Source organism: Apteryx mantelli, chromosome 1 (assembly GCF_036417845.1).
Source record: "Apteryx mantelli isolate bAptMan1 chromosome 1, bAptMan1.hap1, whole genome shotgun sequence".
Taxonomy (NCBI): Eukaryota; Metazoa; Chordata; class Aves; order Apterygiformes; family Apterygidae; genus Apteryx; species Apteryx mantelli.
The window spans coordinates 214,578,743-214,604,472 of NC_089978.1; the positions used below are offsets into that span (position 1 = coordinate 214,578,743).

The window sequence follows — 25,730 nt, forward strand, 5'->3', positions numbered from 1 at the left end:
AGGCCGTACTGACTTATACCTGCTGAAAGATCTGGCCCACAGTTTGTATCCCTCCGTGGGTTTTGATTTATTCAACGTTTGGCAGATATATACAAATATTTATGGAGGAAAAACATAACCATCACTGTTCAAAATCTGCACTTGATTCTTCATTTTTTAACCATAAGGGTTATATTTAGTTGCTAATACGAAGACACAAAAGGTAATCTGCACTTGCTTATATATGGTTTGAATAAAGGATTTAAAAGGGTATGAAAAAATTCATGTGATAAATGAAACTTTGGAAATTTTAGGATTTTGGCAACTGAGAGGCGAATGGTTCATGACTGGAAGCTTTGTAATTGCTTCCTGTCATGTAATTCAGCCTCGGGGAACAACTCCGATGAAGGAGAGTCCTTGGATGCTGCTTGTCTTGTTGCTTTGTTCAATGGCAGGTCAGGGCCTAAGAAGAGACGGCCTGGTATTTTTTTAGCCTCTTGTTTAACAGAGGTTTCACTAAGAGCTGATGAGCTGTATTTTGCAAGTTCGCCCTGGCTGGCTATCCGTGGATGTTTTGTCCAAGACTGAGACAATGAGCAAATAAATAGTTGTGTAATTATTCTCCCTATATAAAGTATGCTGCTGAGGCATGGGCAGCAGCGGGAGTTGAAGCTGGGGCTGCTCTTCAACTGAGTCGCTAAGCTCCCGAGCCCTGGATGCTGTACCGCTGCTTCCAGAGACGGGCACCGGAGCCGCGGTTACGGAGGAGCTCAGCGTTCCTCCAGCTTCGAGGTCTTCGTTCTCCTGTTTGAACTAAAGGAACAAGAGGCTGACGCAGCGAGTGAGCGAACCCGATATGCAGCGAAGAGCTCCCAAGTGAAATTAAAGGCAAGACTTCTGTAACCAAGATGAAGAAACGTCACCGTTTCTCGCTTGCATCAGCTGGGGAGAATCCAACAGTTGCAGCAACTGGCCGTCGCTGGTAGGAGCGGGGCGGTCGTCGCTCGCGTTGCAGCTGCCAGGGTCAGAAGGGCCGGATCCTCAGGAGGGATGAACCCACGCGGAGCCCCTCGGCTCAGCCGGGGCGCCCGCTGCCGCGCGAAGAATAAGGGCAGGTTTGTCAGAGGAGAGCAGGGAAGTCCTGTGAGCTGGCAGCTGCGGGAAGGGGCTTGTGGAGGGTTCACGGCCCTGGCCGGAAGGCCGCCAGCGTAACGCCCTTACCGCAATGAGGACAACACCTCTCGCGCGGGTCGCTGAAAGAATCTCATGTTTGTCACTTGAGATATTCTACACGTCAGATGCACAAAAAGGAAGCAGAGCTGCCAGAAACACTCCTTGTTTCTTGCTGATTATGTGATTTACTGAGGATTTCTAATCCAGAGAACAAAGTTGTTCAGTTTTATTTTATTTATTTTTTTATTACTTCTAAGAAAATGCATTGCAGGTCTCCATCTCATTAATGCTTTTATTCACCCAAGCAGATGGACAAATAATAGAATTTAATGCTATTACTTTTTATTCGAGAACTGCACGAATGATGTCAAGTTAAACTACTTAGTTTTTTGTGCTGCTTTTTGCAGATTGAACTCATTTTGTGACAAGTGACGTTAGTTTTCATACAGTTCTGGAAGAAGAAAAGCTGGATATCTATTTCTAATAGTTGCTGTTTGGGAATATATCATCTGTGTAATGCAGGGTAGATTGATTAGACTCATTATGACATGAAATGAAAATGTCAGAGCACAAAAATAAGCAATAGAGTTGTTACATTTTTTTATTACATTTTTTGCCTTGGTTTTGCATAATTGAAAAAGGATCATACACAAAAAGTAATCTTGCCCTGAAAAACAGAGCATCAGAGAGGGGGGGAAAAAAGCTCTCAGTTATTGGAGTAAACCGAGTCTCAGGAGACTGAGAACTGCAATTTGTTTGAATAATTGCATGCAAAGAAATATATGGGAAAATACCAGAAATATCTGTGCCAGTTTAAAATCACGATGAGAAGGAGACTGTGGGTTGCGTCTCCTTATATGCACTAAATTGTTTTGCCAACTGTGGCAGAAGCGATGAAAACTTTTCCAAATGGGTCCTGGCGATGCCATACTGTGGAAGGAAAGAAACATTCGCAGCAGTGGATTATTTTTTTAAAAATAAGCTGCAGCACCTTGTTATAAGAATTGGTGCCTTGCTTTAATAATTTAAAGCTTTTTTCTAAAGCTAGGATCTGATGTCCAGACTCATCTCCCTTTACTGTAGTAGCACTGTCCATCCTGTGTCCTTCTGTGCTGGTGGGGACCCTTGGAGTGCTACTTTTGCAGGAGAGCACATCACGTAGTAGCTTTCCTTCCCTGCCAGTCTTCCCTTTCCTACCCCCAAAATCCATCTCTGGATTTGTGCCTCTGGAGATTTTGGAGGGGGGGAAGTAAAGAAGCCAGGAGCTGGCTATTCTGTGGGACTTCTGAGCCTGGGACTTTCTGGTGGGAAACTGGGGGGGAGTCGGTGCTGTCTGAAGGGCTGTTAATGCAGACGTGCTCCTGCTGTGCCATCAGCTGTGCCGTCGCAGGGGGCTCTGACAAGCTTTTAAGGGCTGAGGGATGGAAAATGAGCTCGGTCAGAGCAGTGCTGGAGAGAATAACCCTGCCTGGGAACAGAGTGGCCTCTGCTGCAAGGCAGGGGAGGACGTACCCGCTGCCACCTCAGGGCCTTGCTTTGGAGGGGAGGCTCGAATGCAGATTTTCCCATGTCCTTTGGGTTCTTCTCCAGATGTGCTAAAAATATCTGCTGCAATGAGAGTCTGTGGAATAGATTTTTTATTTCTGCTATGTTTAACTCTTGTCCTAAAAATAAGGGATCCTACCTGTTTATATCTTCCGCTGTCCCTAAGTTAGCAAAGAGCTCTGTATTCACCGCTGCTTACGAACTAGCCAGGTTTTGAATTTCAATAGCTTTGTTAGCATTAAAGGCCCAACATGTAGTGCTTAAAAAAAAACATGAATAACCAGGTTTAAATCAGGTCTTGTTTTGGATTGAGATCAAGAATGAAATGTTTTGGCTCAAAAGCTCCCAAGGAAGGAGGAGATGTCAGGAGGGTTTAGGCATGCTGCAGCTTGCCCCGGGGAAGAGAAGGGATAAATGGCCTCTTGAAGTTCCTTCCAGCCCAATTTTCTGTGATTCTGCAAAAATGTGATTACGATTGTTGTTAGTTTTGCAAATTGCTGTAGATAAATTGCTTTCAGCAACTGGTATATGTTTTATGATTGCTTTCATAATTTTAGCCGATGCGCTTGTATGGGAGAAATCTTATGTGTACGTTCATGCAGGTCTTCAGCGTCACGCTGCCGCGTGTGAGGGTTACCCAAGGCCATTGCCCCGCGAGCTCTTCCGTCTCTGTGAGCCCATGGTGATCTGTGATACTGACAATTGGGCTCATTCCCCTAGTGAGTCAGATAAGCTGAAAAAGATAAATTGATTTTAGTAGATTTGCACCAGTTCACACCAGCTGCGAGTTTAACCTTCTGCTATTTGTGGTAGCTTGTAATCTCAGTGTAAAAATTTGAAATTACTTGAATGTATGGATCTGATTTTCCTAGCTGACCTGTAATTTCCAAGCTCCTCAATTCTTTGTACCCAAGTTGAGCTATATTTAAAATGGCCTTTATTTAAGAGTGCAGATGCTTAGCTGTTTAAAAACAAGCAAAAAAAAAACAAAAAAAAACCCTCGGAAAACAAAAATACAAGCTTTAAGTATGTTGGGTTGGTCACCTGGGAACAGAGAGGTCTAAAACACTCTTTCAAATTCTTTCAATTTAATATTGGGAACTGTGTGTTCCAATATGCTTTAATCAAGTACAGTTGAACCTCTGGGAACATCAGTGAAAACACTGCAAGTATTTCCACACAGCCCTATTTAGGTAGAATTTATTTGAAACTCTTCTTTGTTGAAAAACATCTCTGGGCCAGATTTATCCCTAGAGTAATTTTCCTTGATTTTTAAAGCATTGCAGGAAGGGTGAATTTGGCTTGCGTTTTAATTTATAACACAGGAAATATCTACAGCTATAGCGCGTCTTCGCCCAGGGTATGGTGCACAAGGGGAAAAGATGGATGATTCTATCAGTACTTTGTTAATTTAATTATAACAGCGGATGCAGCATTTAATCTACTCGACTTTTGTTATTGAGTTACTAAATCCTACTCAAAGAATATTTTTATTTTCCCCAGCTACAGCATTGAGTAATAAGCCTAACAGCTTCTTGAAATGTTAAGCAGCTTTGCAGCTTCCCCTCTCTCTGTCTATCTCTGCATCAATAATCTAATATTTTTGCTGATAGCACTTTGTTTTGAAACAAGGAGATGTAAAGCTGTTTCCTTTCTGCTTGTACCACCACCTATTTCCTCCTGTGTTCGTGGAATGAAAAATGCCACAAAAGAGGTCGTCTTCCTCTTTCTTTTTTTTCTTTTCCCTTTTAAGTAAGAAAATGCTCAGAGTTAAGTTAAAAACACAGCTCTTTCTGAGACAGAATTTAAGCACGTTTATTTTCAGTGGCTTTTGGTACGCGTTCAGAAAAGCTTCCAGTCAAGGCCATTCTTGACCTAGAAACTAGAGTAGCAAAACTAGAAATAAAACTAGTAAGTGCCACTTGTGTTTGGTGGCCTGGAAATAACAGAGATATTTCTCTTGGTATTTCCAGCAGTGCAACTTATATATTGCTTTCAGAAAGAAATCTGTGCTTCCTGCTTCATCAGGATACACATAAACAGGAGATTTCCGACCATGCAAGTTAAGCCCGGTGCTGTCGTACGACCGTAGCTTCTGTTAAGGAGAGCGGTAATTCTGCCCTAGGGGTTCGTTCGGTTGCAGTAGCGCGTTTCTGGCCGGGGTTGTGGCTTGGGGAGAAGTGGCAGGGTTCGTCCTCTGCCCTCTTAGCGCTGGGGACCCATGGGGTCAGCACCGAGTTGAACGTTTGAGTAGACTAGAGGTCTGCGTTCCTTCTGGGGACTCTACGTAAGGGACTAAAAAAGAGCTCTCACCATATAGCACTTACTGTATACTAATTTAATGTAGCGATTGATAAGATGTTCTGCCTCATGATTGAATCTCAGGCAAAGGAGAAAACACATGTGTTGTACTTAATGACCGTTCTCTCCTTTCTTTTGAGCAGTTTATCTTCAAGGTATGGAGGCCCTTTCCACTCGTTTCTTTTTTTCTAATTATTGGGACTTTCCACAGTTGCATAATTGTTTATTCACCTTTCTGTGCTGGTAGGAAGGGAGTTTTGCCACCCATACGTAGCACCTAGGAGGGGTTCTTCCTCCGTTTGACTTATTGAAAATTTCCTGTCTTACTGCAGTACCTCGCAGGAACACATTGCGCTGGTTCTTTAGATGACTACTCCAGACTGACAACATTAATGACACTTGCAGTCATTTTATTGTCTAGATAATTAATCCACAAGGTATTGCAGACAATGCAGTGAATAATACAGGAAATGATTAAACTGAATATTTTTGTGGTTTTAGGATACCCAGTATATGAAGCTAGAGGCAACTGGTGTCCTAGAGGTATTACAGAAAACTGTGACCGGTTTGATTTCTTCAGTATAATTGTAGTTTATGAAACTTGAGGAGGAATTTCTCACTATTTTGATTTTTGAAGGGAGCTTTCCCACTGTTGTTAAAAAGCCAGCTTGGGAGTCTAGGCTCCATGGACTCTGTTTAACCCCAGTGGAGAAATGTGTCTCTAGAAGCCAATTCAGAGCTATGATATTTGACAGGAGTGCTCAGCATAGCTGCTTTGATTTGCCCTCTGGATAACCATACTAATGCTATAAGGAGCTTGCTTTCCTAGCTTAGCAACAGCAGTTAAAGTCCTAAAGGTAAGTGACATGCTTCCATAAATATGTATATTTTAATCAAGTCATTGTTTGCAGTTAGATAATATCATAATGGGATAAAGAAGGCTTAGAGTGGGACCTTTAAAAGGTGTCGAGTGAGACAAAGACAAGTGGGGGTTGTCTTCAGTCTTTAGGTGAAGCCTTGGGTAAGACTAACAGAAGGTGTCCATGGCTGAACTACATCGATTTGTCTGAAATATCCCTCGCCTTGATGCAAAGAAGGGGGGACAGAGTCACGGGAGTTTGAATGCCTCCCTGAAATTCTTGTTGCCTTGGGTCTTGCTTGCATTTGCCTTATTTGCTCAGCATACTATGTCCTCCTGTCTCTCAAAGCGTTTGTTAGAGTAACGCAGCTGTCTCGTGGGAGCTTTCATGATGGGGTATTAAAAGGACATATTCAGAGGTTTTCTCAGAAATGGACGTCACCACCCTCCAGCAATAGAAATAACCCCCAGCTGAGATTAGAGATTAAAGAGCTCTGAAATCTTGCATAAATCTCTTTCCCCTGATAAGAGCCTTTGCTCAGCCCTCTACAAACTTCTCAGTTTTGACTGGAAACAATTAACAAATTTGCTGATCTCACTGCTGGTGAGACTGGTCTGTGCGTCCTGCTTTGGGCAGTGGACGGGAAGCGTATGTGTGGTCGCATTTGTTGGCCCTCACCCTAGTAAACCCACTACTGCAGACTTGCAAAGTTCATCCATTTACTTAGATCTTGTAATGGTCTTACTGTAATTCTTTTCCATCACTCTGTGAATTTAACTAAACATTGTTTTCCTGGAAACACTGTTTTCCAGGGTGGTAAAGGTTTATGTCGAATAGATCCGTAAGAAAACACTGAGCACAGTGGGACAGGAATAAAAATTAAATTGCAGACGTGTTCTTCCTTCCTCAGTCTGGACCACTTCAGAACCACTTAGACTTACTGTTTGTTCCACCAGGCCCTAAGGTGTATGTTTGTTTGTGAGAGGGAAATGGCTTTTGAAAGGGGGTGTTTAGCCTGAAAGTGTGGAGCTGTTGGCTTAGCTACACACAAAATGATGCTGTGTTACTGGACCTTGGTGGAGGTGACAGCTACCCAGCTCTAAAGAACACGCAGTATACCATGTCCTGCAGTGTGCCCTTGTAAGCAGACAGGTTTGTTGTGCTGGCAAGGTGAAGTTTTGGAATGAATGTGATGACTGACACATACATATATATATATATATATATATATATATATATATATATAACGTGTGTGTGTATTTTTACTGGAATATCTAAACTAAACAGGTAACGGGCCACTCGCATTTTACTTTTCTTTGTGAGAAAGACAAGCTGAGAGTCCTGTCTCTCTGGAAGAATTGACTGAAAGGAGAAAAAAAAAGTGCAATTTTCAAAAGTTCTCCTATTCTGTGAGCCCCAAAGTCCATTGGCTTTCAGGAAGATTGAGGGTATAAAAAGGGGATGCTGATACAATTGTCTCTGCACAGAGTGTTAGCTTATGAAGCGTAATAACTCTCTCAAGCGTGTGTGGACAGTGAATTTGTTCTCATTTTGGTTCTAGTTGCTGTTTGTAAAATAAATTTATAACATGACTTCAAACGAAACTCAAATATTAACAATTGAAATCTTGTCATCTCAATCAGCCTTCTATAATTCCTTTCTAGTTGCCTGAATATATCATAAAAGATGAAGAAGCTGATTTTTTCTGACAATATCCTTAGAGGTATTCTTTTTTTTTTTTTTCCACCTACACTTTCCAGACTGAACTTAACTGTTGCTAGAATTTTATTTAACTTTTTTCTGCAAACTGTCCTGTTTTGCCTGTAGGGTTGAAGCAGTACAACTCCCTGCACTAGCTGATCGTCTTTATGCTGGCACAGCTGTTCCTAGCCTGGAGTAGCTTTGCTTGATACCGATACAAAAGGGCACACACAGTGACTTTCTTTGCTCTAATGCGTTGGTAAAAGTTGCACAGCCCCAGCTGAGTGTCTGTTTCTTCTGCAGTTTTGCTGCTTTGCAGGGCCTATTTGATCGTGCGGGTGCAGCACTAGCGGATGGCAACTATAGAGCTTCGCAGAAACAGCTGATTAGGGACGGCTGGAGTAAGCTGTCATCTGCCCGCAAAAGTTATTAAGACACATATCTAGTCAAGCAGTACCATGTTCAAACGTGTCCCAGGCATGGGGTGGCACAGCTGGTACCTCCGATGTTGCTGCCTTTGGCAGGGCTGGGAAGGTGTAGGTGAGAGAACAAGAAATATTAAAGACAAATCTGTGCAGGGGAAGGTGCCTGGATGGCTTGTGATAGCCTGTTTCCTCTTACAGCTGAATGTGTTTCAAAACTGGAAATGGATCCCGTTGCTCTCCGGCAATGAAAATGCCGTCTTTGTTGTGTCTATTTGCAGCTTTTTAAATTGCTTTAGTTGGATCAATGTTAAAGCAGGGGGGATAACATCCTGCGTGCAGACAGGCTGCGAGGTTAAGCAGAGTGGGTAGGAATTCTTTGTTTAACACATCATATATCTAGATGATCTGAAATTAATAAAAAAAAAAAAAAAGACTGATGTGTTGCCATCCTTTAATGTGTAACGTTAATGCTCTCTTGGTGGAATGGGATGTCACTGTAGTAAACGTTCAATATAATCTTAAACACTAATGTATATGATAAACTCACATTGATGTAGTGTCTGAAGACGCAGTATTTAACCCCTGGTGAGCGTTGAGACTGTTGAAGAGTACATGCTGTTTTAAGGAGGACAGATTTTGATAAATGAGTCTCTGTGTTAATACTAACATGCTTGAGAAGAACGTGCTGTATTCACTAGCGAGGGATTAAAACCCTCAGGCTCCCAGCCTCTTATTGATGGCCTTTCAGTGTGGATCTTAATCTCAGACTAGTTTCTTAAAGCGTGTTTATTAGTACAGCTCACAAAAACATGTGTTAATGTGTGTCTCTTGTTATTTAAATGATAAATCTGTAGGCAAATGGTAAAAAAGAAAAAAATCTGGAGACTCTTGTAATAACTTGGGAAGGAAGAAATTCATGAAAATGGACTCAGAGTGAAAATGGCAGCATCAGTCCTTCAGGCATAAAAATCATAAATGCATTGCATTTCTTTGTTACGAACTCTAATCTCTTTTCTTAATTTTTCCTGTGTATGTGTTTACCCATAGCTTTTAAGTTTGTTTTCAACGTTACCAATTTTTTTTCTCAACTGCTTTATTTTACAAGTTACCTATTTAGATTTTGCTTTTTGATGCTAAAACAAAAGAGTTTTTTTCAATCATGAAAAGGTACACTTAAAATGAAATTGCTCCAAAATTTTTGGCAAAATGCTACCTATGGTGGAACAAAGCATAGCATTGTTGTAATTTATGATGTTTCTTACTGATCTTCTCATCCAAAAAAGCACATTTTGCGCTCTCAGCATTTGGTACCCAATATGTTGTCTTGTGCTGACAACCACAGCCTTCTCCAGATTACTTCAGGCCTAAATGACTTGCTCAGCATCATAAATCCGATTTTTGTTAGAACCCAGAATAGAATTTCCCTCTTCTGTCATGACTCAGTTCCTTGCTGTGATACCGGGCAGCCTTTCCTTGAGCTGCTGTTGTAACCAAGCCCATTATAACGAACAGGTCCTACTTTACATTTTGATTGATTTCCCCTTTCTGAATATTTTTTGCTGTCTTTTCAAACCTGTTTCCTCAATAAAACAGGGTAAAAGGTGGTTGTCTAATTTAAAAAAAAGCAAGCGTTAAATTTCTGCTTTAGCAATTTGGAGTTTTCTAATATTTGCTAAACAAGCAGGTTGAGAAAGTGATTATGTTGCAAGACAATGGGCAAACTGTGATAGACATAGGAACTTGGGCAACTTGGGTTAAAATGCTTGAAAGTATTGTGGAAGGTCAGTTTAGTTTGCTCAGATTTGTGGGACTAGCAACAGGCCAAGAATTTACTGTAAAATAACGAGGCTTCCCCCCACCCTCACCTTTATTAATAGAAATGCTGCTTACATTTGCAAACCACCTTTCTGCAGTGTGAGAAAAGAGGAATGCCATTAATTTGGTGATTGGATGCAGAAGGCAGCGGTCACCATGATGTGACACTGCATGAGGCCTGCAAGGAAGTGCCCAGAGTGTTCATTCCCCTGTGGCTGTTTGTTGCAGTGACTTTTGGTTGCAAGAGTTTTGCAAGAAATGATGAGATGATTCCCTGAGAAAGAGCAAGTTAGTATGGATTGTCATTAAAACTTTTTTTTTTTTAAACAAATGGCCCATTTAGCTATTGAGGGGGAGCAGGAATAGGACCGCACAAACGTTCCACCATTTTTTCCTTCATTCTACAAAAAAATGAGATAACAAAATGATTGTCGTCTTAAAAATGTCACCATACTGTCTTCCCTAGAGGTCCTTAACTTCCTTTTTTTTGCCAACTAATAAAATTGTTGGCCAGAAAGGTTCCTCTTCAGTCGCCTGCCCACCGTGAGCTACGAGCCCCCTGAGTTGTCTGTTCAGAAGAATAAAGAACCGAGCTGGCTTTAGAAGAGAAGAGGTGCAGCTGGCGATTGGCAGTCAGGGTTGCTTATCAATAGGTATTCATCGTATTAATTAAGCTGTTATTGTTAAAACTGGAGCTTTTCAGCCTGTCTGTTATAAAATCAGCCGAGTCACCTGTGCAACAAAACCAGTGTTTTGGAGAGGGCTCGGAGGCTGGCGAGAAGGCTTTCTGCACACCCTTTTCTCTCCGGGCTGCGGCAGGGCTGGCAGCAGGGGCTGGCAGCGGCACGGCCCCCTGCTTGCCTGCGTGTCCGTGCCGAGCGCCGTTCTCTTCCTTGGAAGCTCTCTACGCTGCTTCCTCACACCTTGACCAGCGAGAGCCACAATATGACCTACTGCTGGTTTTTGTTCTCCTGCCGCAGTGTGTTTAGGCAGCGGGGATTGGACAAGAAAGACTTTGAGCCCCTTTCTTGGCTCTCCACCCCCCTTGTTTTGCAGCCCTCATTTCTTTACGGGTTTTTTTTCTTCTTTATTTTCTCCTGTGAACATGAAGAGACCAGAATACATGCATTTTATTTTCCCTTATCAGACCGTTGTGAGGTAGTGTGTGACTTTTTGGGGTGCAAGTCGTTGTTTTTTATAGTTTGGAGGTCCCTGCGGTGCCTCTTAGGACTGCTGTTTTTTGGGGGACGTTTGTCCAGTTTCTGTAGCTTAAGAGTTCTTCCAGTTCAAGTTCAGGTCCAGTTCAATTCCTCTTCGTTAATGCACATGGCAAGTGAGCCATCGTCTCAAGAAGCCCCAGAGGAATGATTTGGGGGGCCCTGCCAGTGTGGCTGGCCCCCTTCGTGAGCGATGCCAAGGAAGGACAGTCAGAGGTTTTCCTCCAGGTGCTCCGCCAAGCAGAAAGGTAACAATTGTAGGAAATTCCTTTCCTGACACCAGCTCACAAACTCAACAGACATTCTCTTTGTGGAGAAACTAGGGTCGCTCCTCTAGTTTCTTATAGAGTATTGGAATTTGTTCCTTTTCGGAGAGACTGGGGAGTGATGGTCTGTTCCTCCCTTACTGAACCTCCACAAGCCTTTCCTAAGAAAACTAAAAAAGTAAGTTTTGTAGAAAACATCCTAGAAAGGGCCCAGTATCATCATACACTAGTTAATTTGTTCCGCCAGAGTATAACCTGTGGTTTCCCTTGTGTACGTGCTAAGCTTTTGTGACAGCTTTTGTTTTAAGTGTTGACATTCTGGGCTCCTCATTGAAGGGAGGCTAAAAGGCTAAAGGCGACTCGGTTTCACGAGCGACGTATGAATATGCTGTTCGGATGGAGGCACGTTGCTTAAGAAAACAACGCCCTTCCGTCTGAGGAGCGAGGCCGGCTGCCTTGTCCTTTCATCTGTGCCTCCTGGCTGATGCTGAGCCCTGCCCAGGTGTCGGAGCTTCCTGATTTATGAGGTTGCGGTAGGAGCTGTTGATTGTGGCTCTTTTGTAAAGAGCGTGTAAAAAAATTACCAGCTTTCACGGCTGTGACCTAGTATCAACATGTTTTTGTTTGTTTTGTTTCCTATAAATTCTTGTTCTTCAAAACTCATTTCTTCCATTCAACAGTGAAAAGATGCTGGTTCAGTAAACGTGCTGGGACACGGAGTGTCCTTTGCAGGTCTCCTGTAGTACCTTTTCTGGAGACTTGTCCTGACTGCTGTACATCCTTACACCCACTGTTTCCTTTTAAATCCATTAGGGCCTTGTACCTTTGGTTAAGATAATGAGCAAGCTGTGGAATTACCTTCTCTTTAATTTCTTGCTCCCCTTCGCTTTTGTAAGACCAGGTCATCACTGTTAGTGGCCTCCTTATTTTTGCCTTTTCCTTCAGGTCTTTCTTCCTTGCCGTTGTAAGTGGTGTCCTTTTTAACTGAGATGTATTTTAAGGATGTGGCTCCCCACTGCATCTCTAATAGTTGAGACTGGATAAAACAGGTTTGGGCGAGGAAGGGTGTCTCTTTGTGGACACAGTGCAGGCTGGAATGTGCATAGAGTTGCCTAAGCCAAGACTAACTCGTCTAGGTGAAGGTCGTCTTTCTTTCCTGTAAGCTGGGTGTGTACTAGCTTGGAGTTCTGATACATTTAAGAAAATGATTTTTGTTTTCTCTGTGTTTAAGAAATGATACTCCTTTTTTAAGAAATCAAAATAGAGACTGTATGCTTGTTGTGAGCTATTTGTCACCAAAGAGAGAACTACTCCAAAAAGCAAGCTTTACAAGTGCAGATGTGTACCTATAGCTCTATCTATATATAAATATATATTTTTAGCTAGGAAGGGGTTTCTTCCTGGAAAAGGAAGGGAACTTGAGTTGCTGAGTTGGCAGGTAATTGGCTCATATCTGCCTGGTCTGAAGAAGTACTTAGCTTTTACATAGCTACCTCCGAATACATTTAGGAAACTGGCAAGCTGAAGTGGACTGTGTTTTTCATTATGTCAGTGTTTTTAAATTTGTTAACAACAGGCTGCTTTTTATGGGCAGTAGAATTTAAATTGCCGTTCAAAAAAAGCGTACACCCGTTATTATTGAGGGGAGGCGCGACAGCTCGGTAGATCGTGCCGTGCCGCAACTCCAAACAGGATGTTGGTGTGCCCTGAGGAACAGCACGTGGCGTGAAGCAAGATTTGGAGGTTCACCAGCACCGTGATGTTCCAATAGGCAAGATCCAGGGTTTTATAGCACCAGTGTAACTCAGGCAGCATGTGAAATTCTTAGCTCACTTGGCCTCCTCCTTGCTACTATGCCGATTTAATGTGCAGCTGCCCAATTAATGCAGAGATTTTTATCTTCAGAGTCCGTTGCAAATGCTTATTAATTACATTTACAAATTTATAAATTTGTAACACTAGAAGGGATAATTATGATCCTGTAATTTGGTCTCTCTGTGAAATTAAACATATTTTGGAGTATCCACAAGACTTTTAGTAAATCCAGCATTTCATTTCCCTCACTTTTAAAGTGTGTACCTTATTTTAAGAATGTTTGTCTAGCCTCAGTCTCCAATCATTGAATTTTGTCAAACCATTGTCAAGAGTTTTGCTGATCAAGCTGATTTTTTTTTTTTTTTTTTTTTTTTTTTTACCACATGGACTGAGCTGTTTTGACTGCCTCACTATAGGGCACATTCTACAGTTCTGAGCTGTTGTTCTTCCCTTTGCTTTTTAACATCACATTTAATTAAAAACAAAACAAAACAGTGCTTGCTGTGCCAATTATATTTGCATGGGTGCCAAGTAATCTACCTCCTCCCTTTCTCCAAAATTTTCTTATATGTATCAAGGATCACTTTACCTTTTTTGGCTTATAGCTGGCATAGACTTCTGCCCGGCTGAATATGCACCAGGACCCCAATCATCATCATCATCATCATCAAAGCATCCAGCAGAGGTTTCTGTCCAGGGAGCATGACCTACATTCTTTGCTCCTGGACCTTGCTTGGCCTCACTGGGACACACATTATTTGGACCATTCTCACAAGATCTTGGTGAAAAAATACAGAACAAATGCAAAAACAACCAACGTGTGTGTGTCTGTCTCTCTTCTGGATGGAAGCTTACTGCTGAAGTCTTGCGAGCTAGATTTTAGGAGTGTTCAAGACTCACCAGTTTCCTTTTAGGCATCTGAACTCAGATGTTGGAAATGTTTCCACCCTCCATATTATTGAGGGGCTGCTGCTTGTTTGGGATTTTTTATTTTCCGGAAATGTACCTCTCTAGCACATAGCGTTAAACCTTTTTGACATTGAAGAACCACTGGCCTCTGATGCTGTTATTTTCAAAAATAAAGTGACTTAGAAGTAAGACTTTTCTGCTAAAATGGTGTGGGTTTTTTGTTTGTTTGCTCTGAAGTATAGCAGTTTTGTATGAAGACATTGATTTTTGTCACTGTTGTGTCCCCCCCCCCAAAAAAAAACACTACTCTCTTTGGTGTTAGCTTCTGTTGCTGTCTGTAGGAAGCCCTTTACCACTGGGTGACACTGTTTGATAGTTCTTAACACTTGCGGCAGTAAAGCCCTGAAAAAACTGTCCTCTAATTCTTTGGACTTCTGATTTAGAATTAACACTGTGTTTTCAAATGAAATCCCATATGTTGATTTATTTAGATTTGATTCAACCAAATTTGCCCTGATTTTATATTTAGTGGTCCAAACTAACTAGTCTGGAACATTGATGTTACCCTATAGCTACCAGCGGTACAAACTGATCTTGGGTTTTCTGGGGTTTTTGTTTTTGCTTTTATAACCTTAAAATGACCTTAAAATGTGTCATTTCAGAATTGCATATGAGTCACTGTTGACCTACATGTCAATGAATTGCCAGTTACTTTTTGGGAGTAACCCAATTGCAAAATAATCCTGTACAGTTCATCTCCTGGGAAGCATAATTTGAATGATCTGCTTCTCCTACAAGTCATGTTTACTGTGGTGTGTAATAATTATCTGTGTAGCGTATTGATGAAAGCCACATATATATTCAGTTGCATGCCTTTGCTAGCCACGATCTATTCCTGTCAAAGGAATTGCATTAGATTTGATGGAAGGGAGGATGTGTATGCACATGGTTGTCACATCGATGCGTAAAGTATCTCTTATTCCGCAGAAAGACAGCGATACGATTACTGAGGGCCTTTTTGGTGCGAGGTGTACAAAATACTTCCTTGACATCAAAATGGTTTTCCATCTTGGGATTTTGATAATCACAAGGACCCTGAGCAAAATGAGTTTTGTCTTCATCTGACAAAAGGGGGACCTAGTCACTGCCCACTATGGTAAATGTAGAGATCTGCACTTCAGAAATCAGAGACTGGTCTCCGATTCCTCCTTCCTTCCTTATCCTCTCATGCTTCCCTGGTGTAGAGATCTGTTTTTACAGTAGGAAAGGAGAGGCAATTTCTTTCTCTCTTCCTCAACCTCTAATTACATATTTTCATTGGTACCTCTTCAGCTTTTTAACTGAGCCAGAGAAGAAACACCACTATGTAGAGATGCTACTTTTAGCTGGTTTCGAAACTGCTGAGCGAGTGTTTCATCACAGATCTTGCAGCCCCTGGGAAAATTACTTTGGATTAACAAAAATTCCTGTTCATTGGTTCTGATTATTTCAGTGGAAGATGAAAATATTCTTAATATTCTTTTTCCACCTCTATTTTCCAAATAGACTGGAGACCAAGAGAGACCAGCCGTTCTGTGCTTACCAGCATTGCTCTTTAGCCCTCAGACTCTGGGGTGATATAGGCTCTTCCCTTAGCACCCAAGGCTTGACTGAACTTCAAAACACAAGAATAGAGAATGTCTGGTGGTGTTTAAATTGAATGACAGCCATAAGCAACTCTTTGCATTTGAGATTTGTAACAGCATGGAGCACTGCCCCAAATTTTGCATTGTCTCCCTTCCTTTATGTGTCTTTGCCAACACAAACATCTTTAGGATGGCCTTCTTCCTTCTGGTTTCTCATCTAGGGGATGTTTTATCTGTGCTTTGTTGACATTTCATTCTCAGTAGTACTTAAGGGAAGAAAATGAATGTTAACTGGATTTCCTTGAGATTTTGAGTGGTTTAGTTCATGTTAATATCTGCTAAAGTGACTATAGTATTTTCAGTAGCTGGTGAGGCCTGCTTCTCCCCGTATTCCTGACCTCTCTGAGATTGCTTTGCCTGCCCTGCTCAAGCGAGGGGGAGCTGAGCCATAGTTACCGAGAGAAGGCTACGTGGGCCTTCAGCCTTCTGGCAGCCACGTGAGTAATGAATCCATTAACTGCTGATAGCATTACCTTGTTTCCTAGATTTAAGGCTGGAGCCCAATTGACCCTGTTCACTGCCACTCTAATCAAGAAAGTGTTCTGAGATGATGTGATTGTGTTTATGTCTTGGGCATGGTTGGCCTAATTGCAATGTCATTTATCAAGGCTCATAACTTTTTAAGCACGCTGCTTCAAGACCTGTCGTCGCATGCAGTGAGTTACAGGAGGAGGATGCAGCTGGGTTAAAAATAGGTTTAGCAGAATTTAGCCATTATCATTTGCATTTAATAGTGCTGTTAAGATAAGGAGGTTTTTCTTGCTGGTGTATTCCAGTGCAATAGTCCCAGTGTTATGCCACGGGAGAAAGTTTACCTGTATTGAGAGACATTATACGTTTCCTTTTGTAAGGAGGGTGCTATTTGCTGAACTGTCCTAGCATAGTATGGACAGAAGCTTTTCAGGCTTGCTACTTCTTTCTGTCTGCTGGGATCTGAACCTTTTGAGGTACATGACAAACAGCAGTGAGATTGGCCTTGCAGAAGCTCCTGGTGGTTACAGGGATGTTTTTATGTTGTGTGTAAGTGAGCTGCGGTGCACAGAAGTGAAATAACTTGCCCAAAGTCAGAGTAAAGCAAGGCCAGAACCAGAAACAAAAAACAGGTACTTGCCTAAGGGTTAAAAGTCTGGTGATCTTCACTTTGTGTGAAGAATGGTAATACAGTAAGTAATCTGATAACAGGAGGATGTTGAATGAGTGATCCCCATGGCATGCTAGGTACACACTGCCCTAAAGCTGTTCCAATTTGGAGGTAAGTGAAGACACTCTTTAATGACCTAGAAGCAAAATTGTTGAAACCTGAAAGTGGCAGCCAGTCTTCTCGAATGGAGCATGAGGGACAGGGAGGTATCGAAGCCTCCAGCTTACCCCTCTCTGGTTCCTGCCTCTGCCCTCCATAAGGGCAGTCTTTTTGTGCTTTGCCATGATCCAAATCTCATAACCACTTCTAGCTGCGAAAGACAGTGCGAAGGAGAGCCAAACTCATTGGAAAGCTTTAGCATCTTTGCTGGGAAGAATCTTTCTATATTCTGCTTTCAGGAACTCCTATTGCGAATTAAACAGTGAAAAAACAGCCATGGGATGTTATAAATCATATCTATAATCAAGAATTAATCAAGTAAATCTCTCTAATCAAGTGTCTCTTACTATGCTGAGAGCATGTAGATAAAAACGATAGTGGTGTTGAGCTTTTATGTGCAAATGGTATTGAGATGGTCATTGGAAAGTACAATGTGAATGTAAGGAGCTCTTTCAGTTTCCATCCAAGCCTGGCTGTGCAAGGCGTTGCTAGTTATAAAATGTTTGGGCAGAGGCATGCTGAAGAATTTTTATTCTAATTCCTCTCAAAATCAGGAGGAGGAGAATAAAACCATATTTCCTCTCAAAGAATGCCTTTGGGTTACTTGTAACAAACCACAAGTCTATGCAGTAGTTTAAAAATCTAAAAATGTACGTCTTAAAAAATAGTGGTTGATGGTTTACAGTACAGTTCAGAACAGATGTTCAAGCTTTTTCAAGAATAAAATTTTACTTCAGGAGGTATTCAATGCTTGAGCTAATGCTTCTGTGCAAGATATTAATTTAAGAAGCTATTAAAGCAAAAAGGAAATCATGTGAATTTAGCTCTAGTGTAATTTTTGGAGCCCAAACTAGTCTATTATTTTGATGTTAATGTGTATTTTTTGGTATTTATTTATTTGGTTTTTTTAAGGGGTCTCAACTCTACCTCTGCTTTCACAGCTGGAAATAATTGCAAGAATCATTTGAGGGTGAAAATGCCCTATATATGCATAATAATATAAATATATGGTGTTGCTCAGGAATTTTTATGTTCAGATTCTGTATGTAGAGGGTGATCTCTGGTATGAGGAATACCAGAGGGGAAAATAAATGCAATTCCCCAAATGCCATATAAACACTGGGTTTTTTTTGGCATAAGCTTCCCTCTCTTTCCGAAGCCAGGGGAGCCCTGTTGGAGCAAAAGCTCTGGCAGCTGCTAAATCCTTAACTCGATGTTGTTAAGATCTGCTTTGAATCTGTTAAAAATGCTAGGAGCTCTCTTTGCATGAGTCTTTCCAGTGTTACTACCATTGAGGGACGTTGCTGAAAACCCCTCTATAAACAGTATTAAAAAAAGAAGAGCATTAGAAGGAAATGTGTTTGTTGGAGGCGTTTCCCCAAATGCAACTTGTGTCGGGGTATGGAAGCAGCGTGCAGTTGTATGTATTCATTATTAGTTCAAAAGGTCTCGACTGATCTCACTGAATTTACTTGCAATTCGCTCATTTATTTTCCTTGGAAGGCACGTATGTGACCTCTTGGTGTCGGCTTTCCAAGACTGAGGTGTCAATGTGACACTTCTCGATTGTTCTAAAAGCATCTTTGTGAGGAACAGAAATATGCGGAAATGTGAAACCTCTGTCTGGGGGAGCGCTTGATAATCAAGTGGTTTTGCTACGGAGAGATTTTCTTTGTCTAGTGCGATATTGAAATAGCTTTGCAGTTCTGTTTGAAGAGTCAGAAATCCCTCTTCCACGCAGGCTCACCAATCTATTCTCTCCCGATTAAAAATCCTTGTGTATATAAGGAGTCACGGGCAAAGTTTATGGGAGAGTTGTTCAGGCAGGACAAGATACGGTAGATAAATACTTTTGTGTTGCTTGTGCAGCAGCAGCTGATACAAAAAAATGCACTGAGGAAGCACCTGCCAGATTAGTGGGCATATAAAACTTAAAAAAAAAATCAGCTAAAACATCCCCCAAATCTGTCTCGTCTTTGTTTTGGAGTAAGGTAACAGCAGGACGCAGAAATGGATTGTGTGTTCTCAGCTGGTCATGTAACAGTAGCCGATTTAAAGGAGCCTCTCAGATGCTATTAAGGCATCATATTCATGTTAAATGATTGTTTAGATCGAGGTACAGAGAAATTTGAATGCTTCATCTAGATTCAGTGAAGCAGAATTGCTGGTCGGAAGAGACCTTTCTAGTGAAGCTAATAGCAATGGAGAAGCAGTTCATGTCGCACTGTTATATCCAGTGATGGTCTGAAAGCAGCTTGGTGGGCTGTGACTTTTGTAGTGATGAGCCCTAGAGACTCACAGAATTCTCATTTTAAAATTTTTATTATTTGAACCTTGATTAAGCTTTGTTTCAGGACTTTAAGGGATTCTGCCATCTAATTTCACTGATTTGCTGATGAGTGTAGTCTGAATTTCCGAAACCCGGGGATTACATTTCCAGCTCGGTTCCTGCCGGCTGTTGCATGGTGAACCCCTTCTTTTGTCCGTGCCTCAGTTTCCTTCTTTCTGAAAGTCACCAGTGTTTTGGTGAAGTGCTCTGATGTAAGTGTGAGAAACCACGCTACACTTGTTAGCTGTGTTGTTTGTGTGTAACGTTACACAGAGACTCTGCAGAACTGGACCGGTGACCTCCAGCCAGGCTAAGATTTGCAAAGGGTGTACAGGGATTCTTTGAATGGGGGAACTGGGTGCCCTATTTCTTTGGCTCCGTTTTTGGAAATCCTAGTTGAAATCACTTACAGCTTAATCACACGTGGAAAGACTCCTCAGTTCCTGAGGGAATTCTATTCATTCAAGTTTGCTGCTAGTAATAGTTCATGTTACATTAGGAAACCGCAATTCCTGACCTCAAAGATTTGAATACGTTTTTAAAAATAGAGATGGGACAGACGAAAGAAGATTTCATTTTAAGTGTTTGCCAGAAACAAATTTACATGCTGCAAAATATTACATCAAGCTTTGAGAAATGATTGAATTAAATTGTTTTTCAGGGGCTTGTGTTTAAAAAAAAAAATAGTACGTTGTTTGTGACAGATTAGTTGTAGGTATTTCAGCATTTTTCATCTTGCCTAAGCAAATAGGAGGTTTGTCTTAAAGAGGCAGGAGGCTCTTTTCTGATTTACTTTAGTGGAGAATCATAGATCATAAACGCTTTCTAAAAGACTCACAGCCATAATCAATAATCTAGAACTGATAGAGCAATACGGAAAACAAATGTAATATATGCGCCCTCCACTTACTTTATATATGGCATGCAGTTGAACAGCAAAGGATTTGAGAGATCAGTTCAGTGGAGGACCACAAAGGCTTGTTCAGCCTGAAGAAGAGATGGCTTCCAGGAGGCCCAACAGCAGCTTCCTCGTACCGGTGAGGAGCTCATCACGATGGAGCCAGGCTCTGCAGTGCTGCATGGTGGGAGAATAAGAAGCAGTGGGCATAACCTGGAAGAAAAGAGGTTCATACTGAGTATACGAAAAACTTTTTCACCTTGAAGATAGTCAAGCAGTGGAACGGGTTGCCCGGACAGGTTGTACACTCTCTGTCCTTAGCGGATTTCGAAACTTGACTGGGTAAAGCCCTGAGAAATTTGGTCTGACATCAAAACTGACCCTGCTTTGAGGAGGAGATTGGACTAGAAACCTTCCGAGTCCCTCCCAACTTGATTTTTCCAATGTTCCTCTATATTTGGTGGATGTGGCGATAGCTGGTTGCTTGACTGAAGTAAGGAGGACGCCAAGGGGGTAGTAGTAGTATTTTTATTGTACAATCAATGTCAGTAAGCGATTTAGGTCATGTACAGCAGTATGCTTGCCCAGTTCTGAACTGTTGTCACCACTGACAGCAAATTTTGTATTAGTTTCAGGGGTTCTTGTGGGAGCTAGCATCCCCCCAGAGTTCAGAACCTCTATATACACATCCGTCCTGGAAAAACTAGATGTGAAGGCCACCCTGGGAGTGGCTCACACTAGTAAGCTGTTCCTCATAGGATTTGCTCCATAAAATCTTGATGTGTGAGGCGCGGAGCACCAATAAAATACAATTCATGTTATCTACTCAGATGAAGAAGCTGGAAGGGCTAGGTCTGATCCATTAGACATACTCAAATCCAGAGTGATTTCCCTGCATCCGTGGAAAATTTAGCCCTATTGTTTCACTGCTACTTCTGTAACTACACATGCAGCCCAAGTGGAGTTATCCTATATTAACGTGCGAAGGCATTACAGCGGACATCTTTCCGCTGGGTCAAACAGACTTCAAACTGGGCCTTCTGAACAGCAATACGAGCTTCCTAACATAAACAAAACAAAATAGGTTAGTGAATAAACGGAGACCGAAACGGAGACAGGTTTTACAGCCCATTGAGTAACAAAGCAGGAAAGGGTGGTAACACTGGGATCCGAATTAAAGTGCATGTCCAACTTTTAATGGAAAATATGTGGCAAATCCCAGCAATTCTCCGTTTCTTTTCATAGCTCCATGCCATAAGGTATGCAGTATTCAGCTGCTCTGTCAGGCTAGTGGAGGTCTGCATTTTTATTTGTCTTTCATGTCACATTGATTCATCTCTGTAAAACCCACATGCTGGGAGGGTTTTGTCTGTTGAAGGACCAATGTTTGTGTCATCAAACCGATAATTGCAGCGTGCCAGTTTCTGCGTGCAGGTTTCTGTGACAGTGAATGGAGACAGAATTGCTCTGAAGGTGTTTTGTTTCAGGTGCTGAATTCTTTGTGACTAAAGCTCTTTAATGGAAGGAGGTATTAATGGTCATGTATAAATTATTTGAAAAACTATAGTTTACTTGTCAGCTGTTCATTAAAAGTATTGAAACTTGTTATATAGATATGCTTTCTACAGTAGGATAGGAAAATACCAGAACTTCAAATGATATAAATCCTGGATGGTTCTGTTGGCTTTGCACATCAGTGGGGTTCTGTGGATTTTTTCACTAGGCAAAGGATGGCCTTTAGGAAACAACCTCACTCAGCCTTTTTCCCCCGCCTCTCCACTCAGAAATTCCACTTGCCACCCCCACATTTGAAGATATGGCAATTTTCCCTTGAAAGCTCTTGCTTGGTGGTGTTATAATACACTTCAGGACTTATCCACATGAGGTATTTTCCCTGTAGTTAGCATGAGACTGATGGGAGAAAATGAGAATCTGTATGGTTTTGATACACATTATCAGTATTCAATATAGTAATTATTTAAAATGTCTTTTGGATCTGAGTATCTCTGATGTAAAAATGCTTCATCCGAGTAGACTTATAAAATCAATGGGGCTTTGCTTAACCTAAAGTATGTGTTTAGTTGTTCTTAAAATGGGGAGAATCCGTATCCAAGTCAACAGGACGAAGACTTCTGGAGATGATAATGTTGTAAAATTGTCATCCATTTCAAAAGATGCTACTGATGTTTGCTCTGAGGGCTTGTACTTACTGGAGACAAGATTCATTTAGAAAAGCATAAATTTTATCAATGTGATATATTTCTACTGCCTTTATCTATCTAAATACATCTTTAAAAGGTCTTTCAGTATGTACTTACCATACTGTTATTTTTCTTCCCTGTTTTACAGATAACTTGAGTGAGGACACCGGACCCAAAGATCCATATCCCATTCCAAGAAAGATTATGGCTGAACCAGACTACATAGATGATAACAATCCTGAGTTAATTAGACCTCAGAAATTAATTAATCCTGTGAAGTCATCCCGGAATCATCAAGATCTCCATAGAGAGCTGCTTATGAACCAGAAAAGGTAAAAGTCTTAACATAGCTCTTTTTTTAACTCTCTCCTTGAGTGCTAAGTTCAGCAAAATGATATTTTACCTAAAACCCAGCAGACACTTTTTGTTGATTCAGATCTTGCGGACAGGACAACTTTGTGATTCTTAAGCTTGTTATTTTTTTATGTTTGAGTTTCAGTTAAGTTGGTCTAACCCTCTTTTCCTTGATAATTTTATCTTCTTTGCAGAACTTAAATGTTTGTTTTCAGACAACCCTTGCTATCATTTTAATATTGGATCATCATTTTAAAAGCTTTGCCCATGTTGTCTGCTGTTGTCTGCTGTTGTGTTTATGTGCTGTGTAGTCTGTGGTTGACCCTACACCAACCGGCAGGTGGGATACTTTGCAGAAGGCTGACTAAACATAAATAAATCAATATAATCTGCAAAATACTGTAATAATAGTTGTAAGAAAGCTGAAGTCTGCCCCACTGTTTCATCTGTGGGTATTGACCTAACTTTAGGCCTTCCACATCTGTTCTGCTACTAGTCAAAGAATATATTGAGGAAGTTGAACACAAAATCAGTTGTTGATCTTGCAGTGAAGCTCTGCAAAAGCATGCTGTAAAAGGCTTTTCACTTTGTTCTTGTGAATAGGCATTAAGGGTAGGTTTTAGGAGAAAATGGTTCAGTTTTCTCCTATCATGTTTCTGTATGAATCACAAGGCAGTATAATTTGTCTTGGGCTCTTAACTTTATCAACTACTTGACAAAATTTTCTTGTTACCAACAGAATCTGGTAACAGATAAAACAGGTTTTACGGATAAAATCTGTAAGTTTTTACCATTCACAGCAGACTGAGTTTAGGGGACCACTTTTAAATCAAAGAAATCATATATTTCATTTCAGATGAAATTCTTCTTTATTTACTTGATCTTTCTTAAAATGCAGTTTGGTAGTCTGATGCCGGCTCTGCTGCTGCACAAATGTTTCTTTGTATGTTATGCAAATGCTTCTTCCTTCATTCTGGGATGGGATGTGCGGCTGTTGCTTTGTTTACTGCTTTTGAAAATGTAAAGATTTGGAGCTTGATTCCATCAGCTTCAGAGAGACAGGGACTTGGCCCAGAGGTAGCTGAAGTTGTGTTATTAAATCTCTTCAACAAAGGAGGACTCATTTAGAAAACATATTAAGAAAACAGTCATGCAACTGCATGAAGGAGAAAAAGCCACCAAACCCATGAGACTTATCAATTAAACAGAAACAAACTCCGATTTAAATTAGTGATTTCGTGGAGATACCCTGTGTTAACTTGGCATCAAGAGTGCATGGCTATCCTAACGGGAGTAAGTTAAGATTTGATGTCTTCCTGCCCATTCTGGGAAAGATTAATTGGAACTTGCTATTCAAGACTCTTATTTATTAATCTGTTACAAGATCTGTAATTTTCATCCTAACACGGGCCTTGGAACTCATAATTTCCTTGCCTCCTGACATCTGGTACAAGCATTTAATCACTGTTTTTGCATCTCTTCCATTGACTTTGTTGAATGCTGCAAGGGGATTACAATGTGGACACCGCTATCTCAGGGAGTGGCTTGGACCTCCTTTGTGCCCATCTCTTTGTCCTCCTTGATTTATCTATGTCATGTCTACTGTTGTGACGTTTCACTTACCACTACAGTAACAGATGTATCTTGAGTATCTTCTTCTCCAGACTGTCTACAGAACAAAGAGCACAGCTCTTTGAGTTGAAGCCACCCAAAATGGACTTTTCATAGGCAAGGGTGTGGGGATCCACAAAACAAAAGGAGAAAAACAATATTTCAGAGTGCACTTGATAATAATAAAGTTATCATCAACAGCCATTCAGGCTTTTTGAGACCAAGGACCTTGATAGAGGAGATGATGCAGCTATTGATTTGGCTTCTCCAGCATAACTGGATTTGTATATTTTGCATTAAGAGTCATATTCTGGAAGTTTCTCCTTTTTGCCTTTGACATTGTATTATTTTGAGGAGAGAAGAGGGTCTTTTCTACCATGTAATAGCAAAATCCTCAGAAATGCTAGGTTTAGATACTTAATTCTAAATGCATTGCACACACAATACAGCATTCATCTAGTGATGAAGTCGAAATGTTTTACAGAATACCAACTGAATTGGAAGAAACTGTCATTTAGGTGTTTCTCCTATTTTTCATTAATGGGATTAAACTTCAAAGTTAGTTTCTAGCACCACAAAGTTTATAGTCATTGAAATAAAGATAGTTGAAGTTTTCCGACTTAGGAACTTATTCTAAAGCTTGCAGAGGCTGCACTAAATTAAGACTACTTCTTTTTTTTTCTTTTTTTCTTTTTTTCTTTTTCTCTTTCAAAGTTTATAAAAGCATTAACTGCTTCAAAATAGTATGAAGTTCTTTTCTTTTAGAAGAATATCCTATTACATAAAAGAGTCGTGGTGTCCTCAATACCCACTCTTTCTTTTATTGTGATGCTGATTAGCTGCAGCTGTTAATTTTAGATCCTTATTTATTGATGCAGAAATGAAATATTTTGGGAGTTTTCACCAGCAGAGAAACTGGTATTTTGGAAAGAGCTGGGACTCTGTGCTTCGTGCCAAAGTACTACTTCTAATAAGAGGCTTTTCTATCATATAGATATTAGGCTGGTGTTCTGCTTTGTTGCTGCAAATTGCCATATGCATGAAAGAATTTTAGTGCTCTTATGGAAGTGTTGCTTAACACATGCTTTACTTCATCGTGAAGACTTGGTGTAGGTACCAAGAGCTGTTTGACCAGTCAAATCTGAACAGTGTTTCTGGATCTTAAAGTTGTTAGTGCTGATCCGATCACAGTCTCTGTGCCTAATGTAAGCAGTGTCCATTTTGTCTTAAATTAATAGTTATTTGCTTTCAGAAATGGTAGTCATTTTGAACAAAGATGAAGGTAATGGTAACTCTAGGCATTGATCACTTATATTAATGTATTTTTACTTACTAGGAGTCAACCT

At 40.9% G+C, this 25,730-nt stretch overlaps 1 protein-coding gene across 2 annotated transcripts in view; it reads left to right on the forward strand.

Moving 5' to 3' along the window:
* FAM107B (family with sequence similarity 107 member B) overlaps window positions 1-25,730 on the forward strand; it is a 62,704-nt gene that overhangs the window by 29,737 nt on the left and 7,237 nt on the right. For both annotated transcript variants that reach the window (XM_067316992.1, XM_067316984.1), the window contains one exon: window positions 22,568-22,751. In XM_067316992.1, coding sequence (XP_067173093.1) covers window positions 22,624-22,751 — 128 coding nt within the window. In that variant the 5' untranslated portion in view covers window positions 22,568-22,623. The remainder of the gene's footprint in view (window positions 1-22,567; window positions 22,752-25,730) is intronic.